Source organism: Micromesistius poutassou (assembly GCF_964030765.1).
Source record: "Micromesistius poutassou genome assembly, chromosome: 12".
In the NCBI taxonomy this organism is placed as follows: Eukaryota; Metazoa; Chordata; class Actinopteri; order Gadiformes; family Gadidae; genus Micromesistius; species Micromesistius poutassou.
The window spans coordinates 16,527,164-16,543,765 of NC_140282.1; the positions used below are offsets into that span (position 1 = coordinate 16,527,164).

At 43.4% G+C, this 16,602-nt stretch overlaps 2 protein-coding genes across 3 annotated transcripts; one reads left to right on the forward strand and one right to left on the reverse strand.

Moving 5' to 3' along the window:
* The first annotated feature begins 329 nt into the window (after nt 1-329).
* Nucleotides 330-9,605, forward strand: dpep1 (dipeptidase 1). The gene is made up of 10 exons (XM_084476365.1): nt 330-552; nt 1,027-1,153; nt 1,411-1,543; nt 5,643-5,793; nt 6,052-6,121; nt 8,088-8,264; nt 8,623-8,707; nt 8,794-8,869; nt 8,951-9,086; nt 9,368-9,605. The coding sequence occupies exons 1-10, from the start codon at nt 419-421 to the stop codon at nt 9,554-9,556; spliced, it is 1,278 nt and encodes a 425-aa protein (XP_084332491.1). The 5' UTR covers nt 330-418; the 3' UTR covers nt 9,557-9,605.
* A 1,888-nt stretch (nt 9,606-11,493) lies between these two features.
* On the reverse strand, nt 11,494-15,841 carry ddias (DNA damage-induced apoptosis suppressor; the record flags this gene model as incomplete). 2 transcript variants are annotated; one of them, XM_084476701.1, is made up of 5 exons in its annotated part: nt 11,494-13,149; nt 13,377-13,699; nt 14,637-14,739; nt 15,210-15,371; nt 15,726-15,841. In XM_084476701.1, the coding sequence occupies 5 exons, from the start codon at nt 15,839-15,841 to the stop codon at nt 11,511-11,513; spliced, it is 2,343 nt and encodes a 780-aa protein (XP_084332827.1). In that variant the 3' UTR covers nt 11,494-11,510. The 2 variants fall into 2 exon arrangements, 1 of the variants encoding a protein (XP_084332827.1); XR_014637712.1 differs by lacking the exons at nt 14,637-14,739; nt 15,210-15,371; nt 15,726-15,841 and having other exon boundaries at nt 13,005-13,176; nt 13,377-13,511.
* Between the last annotated feature and the right edge of the window lie 761 nt (nt 15,842-16,602).

The following is a 16,602-nucleotide window of genomic DNA, read 5'->3' on the forward strand; positions in this document are numbered from 1 at the left end:
CTGGAATCTTTTCCAGTTCGTTTACTCTCCCTCCCTTTCCTGGGTATTTTCATTTGGATGGCCCATCTCCTCTGACCTGTGCTTGTTCTTTGACATAAACGTAAATGTATAACATGGATGTTGGATGAAGGATATTAATCATTAAAATATGCCCTGTGTGGGTGTCTGAAGGGGGGGGGGGGGGGGGGGGGGAAGAGCTCATAATCTGCTGTGTGTTAATGACCACCTGAGCCAAAGAGGAGGAGTGACGGGCGTGTCAGGAAATGACCAGAACCCAGGCGGAGAACAGTGTGTCACAGGGCTGAGACTCTACGACGGACAGACACAAACTGACTTAGACCCAGAGGGAGAACAACTGAAGAACTCACGTAGATTGTGCGATTTAGGTCTCTGTGTTTGTCAGACAGAAGTGGAAATAATGTTATCTAGGGTTTTTGCGCATGTATGTGGAGTCATGGGGGTCATGACCTTTGTCGTGGCTCAAATCACGGCTCAGGATGAGAACATGATCAGAGCTTTGAAGCTCATGTCAGAGACTCCTCTGATAGATGGGTGAGTAACCAACAAGTCCAGCTAGTGAACCTCTACTAGATGTCCTTAAATTGCTTGATATCTAAGGATCTGCTACACGCTATATAATATCACCTAGCAAAAATGTAAACTAACAAATCTTAGTTTTAATTATGGAAAATCTATAATACTACTATCGATACTCAGATACCTGATTATCCATAATACACAGCATTTACCCTTTGATGGATTTGTTTTTTGATGGATAGGGTACACTGTGCCTATCTGCAGTTGTACTAGACACATGCTAATGATACCATTTATTATATTTTCATATTATTTAATGAAAACCTTACTGATACAACCTATAAGGCATATGTGACCGAAGCAAACATTATAATTTGCGTCACTTGTGTTATACACATATCTCTCAGGATAACGACACCTTACAAAAGTAATTTTTTTATGAGGACAGAAGTGTGTTTTATCTCCTGTGTTTCACCTGTGTTTCTTTAGTCATAACGACCTGCCCTGGCAGCTCCGGAATCTGTTTAACAACCAGCTGAACAAAGTGGATCTGAACTCACTGAACGGCACACACACCAACATCCCCAAGATCAAGGAGGGGAAGCTGGGAGCACAGGTACCCTTTAGCCCCATACCTTATATTATTGGTATTGCTTATTAGCATAATACACTTCTAATAAATAAACGACTAAATTGCATGCATCAGATACATTTTATTTTTGTGTATATTTGTATTTGTCCCTTTTCAAAACCATACTAATTTATCCCTGAAGCTATGTGCTTTTAGAGGGAGGGATCCGGTTAGATCCTCATGCTGTCTAAACCTGTTCCCAACCACCTCCCGTTGTCTGTGTATCCCTTGTGCCGTCGTAGTTCTGGTCAGCCTACGTCCCGTGTGAGACTCAGTACAAAGACGCGGTGAGACAGACATTGGAGCAGATCGACGTGATCCACAGGATGTGTAAGAAGTACCCAGAAACATTTCGCTTTGCTACCAGCAGCCAAGGTCAGACTCACAGTCAATACGTCTCATTTTAAACGTTCAGACCCTTTTTGTTTGATGTATCAGTATCATCATCTTTTTGACCGTGCTTTCTACCATTTATTACCACATTTTTTCAATGGACACGTTTATCCTAAGTAACTAACAATGAATTAAGATAGATTTATGAGCTGGTATGGGCAAGGGCATCTTGCTCTAGGATAAATACAGGTGCACTGTGCACATTGGAAATAAAATTTATGTATTTGGCGTGTATGTAGGCTTAGAGCTCTTAGATGTGAATGTGGGGGCGGGGATGTTTGTTTTTGCATGAGCACATAAATTTACACGTCGCATACTCCACGTGGCAAAAACAGTCAAAAAGTCAGTGTGACTTTGCCTTTGGTGAGGGAGCAGCGATGTCCATCTGGTCGTTCTTCAAAGTGTCTGAAGAGGATCCTCCGCTATGCTGTAGGCTATGCAATGATTGTGAGGGCCTGGTGATGCGAGGGGGAGTTTGTGTCAAATCGTTCAATACAACCAATTTGATCACCCACTTAAAAAACAAGCATCCCGAAGCCTACAAAGAATATGAGAAACTAGCTAATGCTAACAAGCAGCGGAAGAAAGCTGCTGCTAACGCGACGGCAGCTGCACCAGTCGGTAGCCCCATAGAACAAGTGCTGGAAAGGACCAAGAAATGGCACAAGAACCACCCGAAGCAAAAGGCATTGACCATGGCAATAACAAAGATGATCGCTGTTGATGACCAGCCGTTTTCAGTAGTGGAAGACGAAGGATTCAGCAAGGTGCTTGAGGTCGCTGAGCCCCGCTATGACAAGCCAAGTCGTCGTTACTTTGCGGACGTCGCCCTGCCTGCCTTACATGATATCGTAGCCACCCACGTCCACAATTTTACTCGACAGTAATGTCAATGACATCAGTTTTACAACGGATACCTGGAGTTCTGACCTCGATCAAACAAGCATGTTGAGCCTCACGGCTCAGTGGATCGATGAAAACTTTGAGATGAAGAGAGCCATGTTACATGCCCAAGAATTCCCCGGCTCGCATACAGGTAGGTGTGTTATTACCTTGTTTCAGTGTTCTAGTACTCGAGTCTGAGACTCGGACTCGAGTCCGACTCATGAGCTAAATAAGAGACTCGTGACTTGACTTGGACTTGAGCACCGAATGACTCGAACTTGGACTCGGACTTGTGCATTCGGACTCGCAAATTAAGACGAGGACTCGACTTTTTTTATGTGTCATTAGGCTATAATTGTATAATGTCACTAGGCTATAATTTGGTATATGATTTTAATATCTAGTGCAAGGGAATGTTACTGCTTCATGTCATACATCGCACGTAATGTCACGTCATGTTCACATACAAACTAACATTAACTTTATGGCTCCAAAATGCCTGGAGACAATGTCGCTAAGATTGTCCGTTTTGCTTTTAACTGCTATGATAGTTGGCTAGTGCAGCGGGCCCCAACCACCCGGCCGCGGAGCCCCAGCAGCGGAATCTGAATCTTAATCGGCTTGATGAGTGAGATCTTAGATTATGGTAGGTGATCCACAAAAGCCTATATGGTTGGAACTATGAGATGTCGGAGCAGAGGGTTTATTTTTTAAATCTATCTTCAGAACAGTTTGAGTACAAAGATTTTTTTGGCCAGCTGTAAAGCTTGAATCCAGGAAAGGCCGCTGAGACAGGATCGCTTTTAACTCACTTTATTTGGTAAAGGTTTTGGTCTATTGTCTATCGTCTATGAAACAAAAGGAGAGGAATGGTATACAACACACACGGAGCGTCTCTAAGCTTTATATCTACGATACGCCGCCCAAGAGATTCTGGCTTCTCAAAGTTCTGCTGTTGCTTTTATAGTGAGGTGTGGTAGACTTCTTCTACAACGTTAAAAACTTGCTCACTTCATCTGTGTGTCCGTTGTTGCCCCCTATGTGCAAAGGTTGCAGCTTTTTTAAATGTGCTCAGTGCTGCTTCCTGTGGCTATGTGAGAATATTACCTCCCAATTGTTGAATGTGCTCGGTGCTGCTCCCTGTGGCTTATGTGAGAATATTACGGCTGAAATGTATTACAGGCCTCACAAGAAAAAAAGATAATTGAATAAACAGTTATTTTATTTAATTTGGCGTCATGAATACAAATGTTGAATAATAATTTCCTAATGATTTGCCAGAGATGTATATTTATACACTTGTCTATATTTCTTTTAGGTGCATGGTTACCAACCTGCGTGAGCCCACCATCCCCAGAAACGTGAGCCCACTGCAGTACTGGCAAAGCAACATGACCCACTTCCCTGCCCTCGCCCCAGTGGCACGCAAGTACCTGTCCGCTCCTTGCACTAGCGTGGATAGTGAACGTCTCTTCTCTGCCGCTTCAAATGTCGTCAGTGAAAAGAGAAATAGGATCGGTACAGAGAGAGCAGAAATGCTCCTGTTTGTTAAGCACAACATTAGTCTGCTTCCAAAGCCCGGGAAGGCTAAGAGTTAGGCCTAACCCTAAAGTACTGGGCAGTTACAGTACTTAGTTAAGAAGACTGCAAAAACCAGTGTCTGTTCAGTCCAGTTTTTTCTGGCTCCATTTTCACATTTTACCTTTTTCAATACTTTTGGCTTTGGCCATTTAAGGCCTTCTACTGTACTTTAAAGTTTTGAACTGTTGTACAATGTTCACAGAACAGAATACAGTGACTTGGTCTCAAGTGAGTTAGATGTTTATTGAGAATACTCACTCAGGGTTGGCTTATTCATTGTGTGAATTCAGGACACACTTGTATCCTTTATAAAAATGTATTTTTATATGAATATTTATTTTTATTTAACATGTTTATTGGCCTTAAATTGTTTCAAAATATCAGTAATTTCTGAAAATAAATTACAAAATTAAAACAAATGTGTTTTGGAAAATAGCTCTTTATTTGATTATCAAAAAAATGTGTTTTCTATACAGAGATATCGACATCGGTATGTATCGGCCATAACAGCAATATTATTATCGTATCGGCCACAATTTTCATATCGGTGCATCACTAGTTTTGATAGAATTCCTTGTGAGAAATGTGCATTGTATTGTCATAAGTGTCATTCAGTGATTGTATATGATGTTTAATTTGTTAGTTCAAATGCTCATATTTTATCCAAATTTTTGGTTTTAAGGAAATAGAATCGGGGTAGGTGAAGATAAACTAAAAGTGGGGGACAGAGACAGGGATCTGTTGTTTGGCACTGAAAATTAACGAAAATAATATATTTTATTTCAAACTTGTGGAACAATGAGCTACATTTTTGCAGATCCACCGGCCTCACAGTTAGCCTGTATCCATATGCGCTTGTTCGGGTTCCAAACTGGTGATGGCCCAAAATGATGACAAAAAATTTTTTGTCAGGAAAGAAAAGGCGCCCAGGCCCCTTCCAACATTTTTCCAAGCAAACTGTTTAAGTGACACATAAAAGCCTGTCAGTCATCTTCAGACGTACTATACGAAGCAGCGCTAACAATACGAAAAACTCAGTCGCATCTATTAAAATTTCTTTATGTATTTTTTACGTGAAATGACCAATACATTTTAAAAAGTGACGTAAAATACCCCCCACCCCCACCAGACTCCAGTTCAGCCCACCAAAGCACATTACATGTGCTTTTTTCCTCTTGAGCAAATATGTGCCTTACTATGGCCTTGTGCTTCAAGGTGGTCATCAACCTTTTTAAGCCCAAGATCACTGACCTCAGCCTTGGTGAAAGGCACACTCTACCTATTGAAGCGTTGAGAGAAAAAAACACAGCCCAGATTTTACTTCCAACTTGAGGCCTTTTATTTGGCTAATTGTATTTGAATTACATTGGCTTTGGTCCCAACTTTCAAATTGATGCAACCAAGAAAACACTGTAAGAAGCATATCAAACCTGGCTGTCTTGAATTGTACAATGTACATTTCTTCTCAACTACTCTACTCGAATACTCTATTGCAATAACCAAAATATTCTTCTCTATTACTCTAATCCAACTCTAAACGTTATATATATACCATAGCAAAATATTCGACTTTCCTCCAACTAATTGTGACCCTCTCCCCTGCACCGCTGGTCAGAAATCAGAGAAGCGTTCAGCGCTAATCGGACGGCCTGTCTGATCGGGGTGGAGGGCGGTCATTCCCTGGACAGCTCCCTTGGGACCCTGCGCACCATGTACCATCTGGGGGTCCGCTACCTCACCCTGACACACTCCTGCAACACACCCTGGTAGAAGCACACACACACACACACACGCGCACACACACACAAACCACATTGAGGCACAAACACACACATGCAGACACACGCATACCTGTGCAATGCACCATTGTAGGAACAAGCTCACACACACATGTGCATGAAAGAACCAGCAGCTGGCTGTTTTATATTAAATTAGTGTTTAAGGAAAGGAACAAAGGAATGGAGAGAGAATGTAAGGAAACAAATAAAGGAACCATAAGGTAATTTAGATTGTTCTGCTAACAGGGCTGATAACTGGCTGGTGGACACCGGGTCAGAACCCTCCGAACACAATGGGCTCTCTCCATTTGGCAAGGTAAGTCAATAGACTACATAAACTATATATATATATACACATACATGCATATATACATATACAACGCTCATGATCTAGATTCTAGATAATACATACATAATATAAACTACAAGGTCCGTAAATAACCTACGGAAATGAAATACATACATAACATTCCTGCATAAAGTACATTTTCCAGAAGGTCAGTAAATATCAACCTGTCAATCATACATTTGAGACGAGACAGTGATGGATTGGCTCCTGTGATACCAAAACTTGATATTTTTAGTGAATAAACTCTGATCTTATTGGGGAATAACAAACACAAAACAGAAAACCTATTATGTTTATGTATATTTGCCTGTGTGTCCATATGTTTATGTACGTGAATGTATGTATGTGTACATATGTTTGTGTACGTTTGTTTAAGTAGGCAAACATACATAAACATACAAGGCGAAAAAAGCAAATACATGACCACGGAATTCAAAATGGCCAACTTTGACGGCACGCCACGGACACACCCTTCTACGTACAGTCACAAATAGCACGGCGTTGGTTCAGAACCATTTTTTGACTGTACTGACCAATTGTGAAGCAGATCCGATAAATTCCCTAGGAGGAGTTCATTCAAATACAAGGCAAAAAGTGAAAATGACCATAAAATGAAAATGGCCGACTTCCTGTGGGTTTTGGGGCTACTACCACCAGATCTTGGTGGTAGTAGCAAATATTCAAACGAGAACTTTGAAGGCCGAAGTGGAGAAGGGTTCCATGTGAACAGCAGTTGAACATGGGTCAGTCGGTCCTAAGAGATTGGCGAACGCCGTTCAAAAGTGACGTGCGCATTGGCACGTGCCAATGCCTACAGAAAGAGGCTTTTCTGTAGGCATTGGCACGTGCCTACCGAGTTTCATACATATTGGTGAAACGTGGAGCAGGGGCTGCTTTTTAAAGATCCTGTAGGGGGCGCTACAAACATGCCAAATACGATTTTTGGTTTGTGAGTTACAGGCACCGGTCTACACGTTTTCTTTGAATTTCATATTCATAACTATTACGGTCTTTGCAGAGTCGAAGTTTGTTCAAATTTGACAATTTTGAGCGTATGGCGGCCATGTTGTTTTGTCAATCGACTTTATTTTACTTGAGCAGTTGGAACTTTGGTCCCCTGCGGCCACTAAGTCGGTCCCGCTCAAATCAAACATTGCGTCTATGAACTGTGGCGATTTTAGTGACAGGCCACGCCCATTTCGATGCCACGCCCCATTTGAAAATATGTCGACTGTATCTTGTTGTTGATTGCGAACAACTTTTGTATTGGAGTCAACATCATAGGAGTCCAACTTGATGTTGATTTTAGCAATTAACTATTTTCGCGGTTTAAACCACGCCCGTTTTAGAGCTCTTAGACTTGGCTCATGGGTGCTTTAAACTTTATTGTACAGACTAATCTTTTGGTCAGATTGAAGATAATGGTCCATAGATGATATGGGCTAAAGGATTTTTGTCAAAGTCAAAAAAACCTGGGATCGTTAGGCAATTAACTGTTTTTAAATAAATTCAAAATGGCGGAAAATCTGGGAACCGGAAGTCATAGGTTCTTGAGGCATATTTGTTCAGCATGTGTATATGCATGTGTGTGCAAAGTTTCATGAGTGTAGGTCAAACCGGTTACGAGATATGCTTGTGCAAAGTTTGCATTTTTGGACAGTTGGTATAGCGCCACCTTTGGGCCAATCAGTGTAATATTTGCTGTTTGCTAGTTTTGGGTCACCCTCTACGCGTCCAGTAAATTTGGTAAAAAGCGTGCGATCGGTGTAGGCTGTGTAAGTCAAACGCGTCGGAATAAAAATAATAACAACTAGAATCACAATAGGTTGCCTCGCACTTTGTGCTTGGCACCTAACAATAAGGTAACAGTACAGTAGCCCTGCTTGCAGCAGTGCAAGTTATGAATAACACTTCTTGTTTCTTCCAATCACAGCAAGTGATCAAGGAGATGAACCGGCTGGGAATGTTGATAGACCTAGCCCACGTGACAGTGGAGGTAATGAACCAGGTACTAGACATGTCGGCAGCCCCCGTCATCTTCAGCCACTCCTCCGCCTACGGCATCTGTCCTCACAAAAGAAACGTCCCCGACGACATTCTCCGCAAGGTGGTGAGTTCAAATCTCAGGAGGAGAGAGAAATTTAATTTTTATATATTTCTGTAAAGTGTGCTGTAGTGTTTCACTATATATAATACTATGATACTTTTCGGCGACATTCACGCCAGCGTCCTCTCAGCTGTCCTGTAGCGCATTGCGCATACTTTTGATGTGGAACAATTGGCATCAAAAGCGGAATGTAGTCTTTAGGTGAAAGATTTGTAGGGAGTAGGGTCCCAAAATGTGTAGAGAATAATAAAGAAAGAAAGAAAGAATAAAGCCTAAGAATAACAATAGTTGAGCGCTGCTTGCAGTAATAAATAAACCTAATAAAACAAATAATCTTTGAACTTTTACCTTTCCTCCACAGAAAGACAAGGGCGGCATCGTCATGATAAACTTCTACAACAACTATGTAACATGCGGCCGTACAGCCAACGTCTCCAATGTAGCGGGTACATTATTTCATCACTAGATTCCAGCAGCTATTAAAAAAATACCAATCGATTCTGTTGTGACCCTGTGTGTGACTTTGTCCCAGATCACTTTGACTACATAAAGAAATTAGCTGGACCCAGTATAATCGGCTTTGGAGGAGATTATGATGGCGTGAACAGGCAAGTAGAAACTCTGTCCACCCTACCAACTTTCACTTTCTCAAATATTGGCCAAAAATGTCAGTGTGTGTGTGTGTTCAGGGTACCAACGGGTCTGGAGGATGTGTCTAAGATGCCGGTGTTGGTAGCAGAGCTGCTGGCGAGAGGATGGAAGGATGAGGAAGTGAAAGCAGCTTTAGGAGAAAACCTTCTCAGGGTTCTCAACAAGACAGAGGAGGTGAGAGGAAAACACACACATTTCCACACACACAAGCACCACATCATGACATACACTACATAAAGACACTCGCACAAACACACACATACTTAAACACACACACACACTGACAGTACATAAGCAGACACACACACACACACACTCCATTAAGACATAAACACGCATGCACACAGAGAATACATAATACACAAACACTGTAATTAAGCACACACACACACAGTACATAAACAAAGTACATAAACACACACACATAAACCCACTCGCCCTTTGTCTGCACTCAGGTGCGGGACAGTCTGGCCCATGCTCCACCAGACGACGTCCCCATTCCGTTCAAGGAGGTGCAGCACACCTGCAGGACCAGTTATGGTTACTCAGTTACTCAGTTACTCAACAGTTCCTCCTCCTCTTCTCTCAGCTGGCTGACTGTGCTCATGTCTTTGCTTGCCTGCCTCAAGCTCAGAGAGCATTAGATGGGTCTGGCTGCCTGTCTCACTCTCAGAGAGCACTAGTACAAATGTACAATACAAACCAATAAATTGAGTAGGACTAATATAAATAAACGTTGGTTTGGTGATGTGTTTTTTTTGCTAAATATGTTGAATATAGTCTGTCCCCTACAAATTCAGTGAGGCATTTCTGAAAGATCTTTCAACCTTTCAATTGTTCAACATTAAATCACAACAGGTTTTTACGTCAGTGTCCTGCCTAAAATCTTACTAAATGAGGTATAACCTACTTTTACCAATACAATCCCGAATGAGCCAATCACATGATCACACATAAGACTCCTGGCCAAATATCTCAGTTTACTTTGGAAACACACATTACAGAAGCTATGATGTCCTATAGTCACTTGAAAGGCATGTCATATATTTCACTATATGGCCACATACAGATCAACTTCCTTGACGGTAGTTATCTTTCTGGTTTATTCCAGAAAGTCGGTCGGTCATAATGTTGCCGTGTTCTTTGGAAAATCAGGATCAGTCAGGATTGCTTTTAACTCACTTTATTTTATTAAAGGTCCGGTATGATGTATATGAAGCAAAAGGAGGGGAATTGTACAAGCACGCGTGGAGATACACGTAGTAGGGCATTTGATAAAATGCGTTACCTGGAGCGTTCTGACCCCTTGGACTGTGTTGTGACTTTATGAATGGGTGGGCGTGGCCTCCGTAATGCGCTCTGATTAGCTAAGCATGGTGCTGAGCTCCCGCCTTTTGGATACCCGTATGTGTGCTCGGTGCTGGTCCCTTGTGGCTATGTGTGGTATTACAACATGGTTTCCGGCTTGATCCTGGCCTCGTGGCTATGTGTAGGCATTACGCTTGTTTTCGTGGCCTTGGTCTCTGGGCTTCTCAGACACCTGGCCTGCTAATGTCACAAGAATTGATAGGTGTATGAATGGCTCTACACATGAACGAGTTCTTCCCTAGTCGCCAAGGACATGTCTGGCCTGACACTTCCGGGCAAGCGATGTGAAAATATAGTTTCTCACGAGATTTTCTCTTGCAATGTAAAGCAAAACACCTACCGCTCTTAAATAAATAAATACGTATATAAATATGTAGGGCAGGATTCTATAGCGCTATGGTTCCCATCGACCACACAACCTAGCCATTATTTTATTTTCTGTTTTATATATCCTGCATTTAATACATGTACACGTTATATGCACAATATTCTGAACACACCCCCGAACATATTGATTCTAGGTTCCACGTTGCAAACGACTTCATGAGTTCAAACATAAACATTCATTAGAACATTCATTCATAGCTCTGCTCCAAACCACGTTAACAACGTTAAGTGCGGCAACTGAGCTGCCGTCAATTGTGTTGTTTTTGTCGTAATCTAGGGTCCGCTGGCTAGGAAATAAACAATAGATATTTCTAAGGTGTCCTTCAAAATTCACGTTGGAATATCTTTCTATTTTCCGCAGTTTAGACATAATTAATAAGTTACTTTTGTATTGAACTTGACTTTCTGACCTTTTTTTTTAATCCCCGTCTGGTGGCTACTAGTCACGTCACCCTGAGAGATGCGCATGGACAGATTTTGTTTTGTGACACAGCCTATAACCTATTCCTGGAAGCAAAACATCAAGCTCATTGATTTAACAAGACATGTTATTTGAAACAATTAATTAAGTTATCATGTGTGAGAGGTCATTCCTCCTCCTGAGTGTGCTTCCTATTTATGTCTAGTGGTTGGGATTAGATTCTATCTCTTGTCAACTAATTAATGTCCTCGCCTCAGCCACCTATTGCATCACTTCCTTTTGGCCTTCGGCCTCCTAATGAATCACTTCAGTATATTTGAATGCCCTCTTTTATTTATAAGACACCACCACCACTGGGACGTGGCAACAATTCTCTTCAATTTTTCCCCCATTTTTTCCCGCATATGTTCAGATATTTCTTCCTAATTGAATGAGCCTGCAAACAAATCTCCGGACAAATCAAACTCCTGCTCCTCGTTAAAGAGGAAGTGATGTACGCTTCCATCCTGCCTCACAACCTCAGCTGAACTCGCCCAGGTCTTAGACTCCATAGCGTTCGTCGTCTGTGCTTCAGATACCTCCAATGATGGAGTCTGTCTGATACAGCCGTCAGCATTCTCTCCCTGTCTGGCACCCACTGGAAAGGACATTTCACCAATTAAGGGAGTCACGGCCATGTCATTGTCAACGCACAAAACCGAGATGGACACGTCTGTGAAACACTTGAGACCCAACGCTGTTTGGCATTGGAAATTCAGGATCTGCCTACTAGTCAGATTGCGGTTAGCCCTGTCCAGATTCCTCAACCCTCTGCGTGATATCAGCTTGAGGTTGTGGTCCCTCCTTGTGGGCATCTTACTGGTAACAGGGTGCAGCTCCAGAAATTGCCGGGGCCTGCGGTGGCTGGCGGTGAAGCCATTTGACCCGCTACACCCGATTGGTGGTGGTGTAGTAATGACGACGCCAGGGGAGCAAGGGGGCTGCCTGTCTGGCTTTAAGCTGCCCAGCCGCCTGGATGCTGCACTGGTCTGGTGTACAGCAGCAGAACCAGACCGTGTACGAACATGGACCCTTGGCAAGGGCGTGGACTGCAAGGGGGGGATGAAGTCCAGCGGGACAGTGTCGCTTCCATGGATGACGCCACCTAATGTGGTTTGAAATTTGTCGGTGGCCCGATACCTGCTGCAAGCTTGGGTTTGAATGCATGTTGCCTCATCTGTGTTTGCGTCTGTGTTAAGTGTCTGTGAGTCATTGTGCGTGACGATAATTTGTCCGTTGGCAGCACTTCCCACTTTCTGGTCAAGCGTCTGTGTTGCCGAGGTGACCAAGGCCATGGGGTCACTGAACAGGTCTGCAGAGCAGTTGTATATATCACCAGTACTGTCTCCATCACACACTTGTCCCGGGCCATCCACACAAAATCCCTGGCCTCCCATTGGGTCAAAACTCACAAGAGAAGAACATCCACCACGCACCGGAGTTCCTCTCACGCCCACAACCTTGTTCACATGCCTGTCTGACTTGTGCATGGCGTCACTTGGAGCGCATGTTTTGCTGACATCAGCCAGCGTCCTCCTGTGGGAGTGGCGGGCGGAACCGTAACTAGTATTTCTGTACTGATCAGTACTGGCAGTTCTGTTTTCAGACCAGTTTTCCTGACACACATTGAAGGCCTCCAGGCTCTCTGAGTAGGCCATATCATCCTCCCAGGCCAGGGGATCACATTCAAGCACATCAACTTGCTGGGTCTCTGGCGGGGAGCCACGGTAGGGGAGGGGTCTTGGACAGGCGGGCGGGAGGGGGGCGCTGCTAGAAACCTCTGCAGTGGACGGTGACCACAGGGAGCATTTGAAGGAACGATCGATACCAAAGCCTTTCTCACTGCTTGAGTGAAGAGCGGTGGCTGGTGCTCTCTGGGTCTCTGCTGGCCTCTCATTGGCCAGTCGGTGTCGGTGGCGGTGTGGCGGTCTGCCGTCATGCTCGTCGTCTTCATCCTGCTGAGTGTCTTGTTCCGCTGAAGAGGTCACCACCCCTAGCGACCGTTGCCATGCAGAGTCGGGGCTCACCACAGAGCCATGGTACATTAATCTGGTGGTAGGAAGAGGGCAATCAGACAAAGTATGACATCATAGAAGGGAGCGTTGGTGACATTAAAAAATAAAAATATATATGTTTTTATGGTTATCCACCGAGATAATTTTATTTGAAATTAAAACAGTAATTGTTATTGACAACATTTTTTTTTTAATCGGGGTTTACCGTTACACCGGTAACCGTTACATCCCTACCTGGACAGTGAGCAGGAGAGGAGAGGGGAGTGTGGCGGGGTGCTCAACACCGCTCTGCCAGGAGACTGGAGAGGCAGCAGAAGAGGAGCAGCCGGTTTGAGGGCCTCACTAGAGCCAGGGGAGCGCAGGGCCCCGGCCCTCTGCTGCAGGGCCCCGGCCCTCTGCTGCAGGGCCTGGTAGTAGCGCAGCACGGAGCACCCAACCCCCCCACCCCCCGGAGTCAGGTTGACCTGGGTGGCGATGAACCGGGCGGGGCCCGCAGGGGTCCCCACTGTCACACCACTGGGGCAATCGAACCACGGGCCGTGATCTGTGTCTTTTACCTGGCAAGTAAGAGCTCAGTGAATTACGTGCAGATAGGATTTCCTTTTGACTATGATAACTGCATAAAGTATGGCTTATTGTCGATCCTAAAATTATGTAATTATAAACTAACCTGATAGTAATTTAAAGGACAATTCCGGTATTTAGCACATTGAGCCCCCTTTCTGGTTTGTCTAGGATGAAATAGAGTGGTTAACACAGAAATCTTTGGTCCTGTCTCGGGTATTTGGCTCATTTCGAATTGCCCCTGCCTGCATCAGAATGGCTGGGTACGGGCATTCACAAACCTGTCCTTAAAACAACCCTAAATGTTCGTTTTCAGAACTGTGCAGCTCATCGAGTGGTTAGTGGTGTTCGTTGAGGTTCCAAATCAAGTATCGTAACGAAATACAGTTTCTGTCGTGTTTTATTTGGCATTTTGTAAATCCCATTGAAACGGAAACCGGATCGGAACCGGAAACGGAAAGGGGGCTGTTTACGTTTAGTTGTAGTCTTTTTCGCTCGGTTCTCCGTCTCAACAGTAGGGCAGTAGTAGAACCGAGCGAAAAGACTACAACCAAACGTAACCAATAGTCAAAATTTCGGTGTCAACCACTCTATTTCATCCTAGACAACCCAGAAAGGGGGCTCAATGTGCTAAATACCGGAATTGTCCTTTAACAATGAACAAATCAAGAATCTATTCTTGGTATCCAAAATGGCTATATCTTATACCACACAACAAAAATGACAATAGAACTGCATTGCCTGGATGCGTTGTCAAATTATCTAGTAGTATGGATGTACTGTTAGCAGTAGTAGAAGTACCTATGGCAGCGCAGCACACACTAGAAAGGAATATTGCATTGACCAATGGAAACTCAACAATTTGGGTAATAAACTCATTATCAATCAATGTCTATGTACTTAGAATCAGAACAACACAACACTCCGCACCTTTATCCCAAAAGTTAAATGTCTGCCAATGAAGCAGTCCTCGACCGCCTGCTTAAGTAGCGTTGCTCTAGTTGCTGCTTCAACCGGTTCTTCTTCCATCAACCTACAGAGGACAAAAATGACAAAAAAAAAACAGCCACTATGAGCCAGTCCCACAATGAGCTCTACACAAACATGCTGTTTTTAGAGGCGGGTCAAGGTGGAGGGTGGGGGTGTGGCCCTGAGCAGCTTGCGGCCACGGTACCATGCGTTAAGTGGAACACTGAACACTCCGGGTGCTCCGGCGGGAGTCCTGGAGCTCTATATCTAAATAATATCATATCATATCAGGGCTAGGGGAACTCATATTAATGTTAGAAAACCTCATAAAGTGAAATAACTGGCGTTAATCAAGACTTCAAGACTTCATTCACTAAGCAAGACTTCATTCACTGCCTCTTCCGTGGTCATTATAGCCTAATATAGACACAGTAAGAGTAATACAAATGTAAAAATGACATAATGTATATGTTTGATACTTAAACACTACCATAGAGATGATCATAATTACTAATGCAAACGTATAACAAGTACCTTTGCAGGCCGCTGGCGTGAATACCAAAGAATGGGTCCAGACATGTTCCAAACACTGTAACCCCAAATATAGACGTCTGCCTGGCGACTTTCAAAGAGAGACGGTATCTGTAGCCCACCTGGGCTTTTGGACAATTGTAGCCACACTTGGAGCATGCACATCTGTGAGACGGAGAAGAGAGACTTAATAGACGGTAAAACATGGCCCTCATTGTATTGGTCTACCAACTACTCCTGTATTGGTATGATGGTTCTGAAAGTATACCAAGTTGAAAATCAAAAGTGTGTCAAAGATGTATTTTAAATTCATACAATTTATATTTTTCTAATCGCATACAATATGGGTGGCCGTTTAAATTACGTTAAATAACATTGAGGCTTAAACGGGGGGAAAAATCGTACCCGAGTTTACAACGAGGAACTCCGAGTGGACACATCTAATAAGGATTATTAGAATTAAACTGAATAATCCTTGTTTACCACAAACACATGTTTAATTATTCACTGCCAATTTACCTTTTGCAGTCCTGTACGTCCATCCTTGAGTAGCAGTTGTTGCAGAATGGATAAACAACACTTCCTTCTTGAACACACAACACAGAACAGTCCAGCAGAGCGCGTCTGACTGCCATTGAAACTGGAAAGCGTGTTGTCTGAGTCTGATGAATGAACATAAGTGGCCCGGTCTTGTGAGAAATTCAATCAACATGTCGTATAGTCCATTAAGCAGACAGATGTGATTGAATTTTAAATACGCTGAACTCGACTATTCATATCAAGCGCCCTCTACGGAGTTACACCAAAACCAGTCCGATGTGGTAAGTGCAAACATAAGGCGTTCCGGATAGTCCTCTTCAATGACAACATTTTATTAGAGTATCTGTGGATACATGTTGTGTTTCTAGGGGTACTTATCATTAGTCGTTATTGGTCTTTATTGGATTGTCGTCATTAACTACAGTTATTGTTGTGAGTACTGGCAGACCCAGCGCCGGCGGCGAATCTTTTTTCCGTAGGATGGTAGGGGAACGTACCGCCTTTTTCGCCGCTGATTGGTTAGAAGTGCTCTCCTCCGATTGGTTATTAGATTCGGCGGCAGGCTCTCCTCCGATTGGTTATTAGATTTAGTGGCTGTCGGCTAGTCTACCACCAACAGTAGTAAACAAACTCGATCCAACAGTGATAAACAGATTTTTTTGGTGCCCCCCCAGACACTTGGTGCCCTACGCGCAGTGTTCTGCGTGTGCGGAGCGCCGGTGCTGGTGATGCGTTTGTATGTGCTTTCATTATAGGCTCCATTTTAGAGCTTTAAATTGAATTAAGAAAGGATCATAAAAACTTTACATCATGTTAAAAGTTTCTCAGAATTCAGCGAGAATATGTGATTTAATTA

Excerpts from the sequence above, each read along its gene's own strand:
- dpep1 (XM_084476365.1), top strand. The coding sequence starts at position 419 with ATGTTATCTAGGGTTTTTGCGCATGTATGTGGAGTCATGGGGGTCATG. Across the intron at positions 5,794-6,051 it reads CACTCCTGCAACACACCCTG|GGCTGATAACTGGCTGGTGG; the intron begins GTAGAAGCACAC and ends TTCTGCTAACAG. Across the intron at positions 8,708-8,793 it reads CAACGTCTCCAATGTAGCGG|ATCACTTTGACTACATAAAG; the intron begins GTACATTATTTC and ends ACTTTGTCCCAG.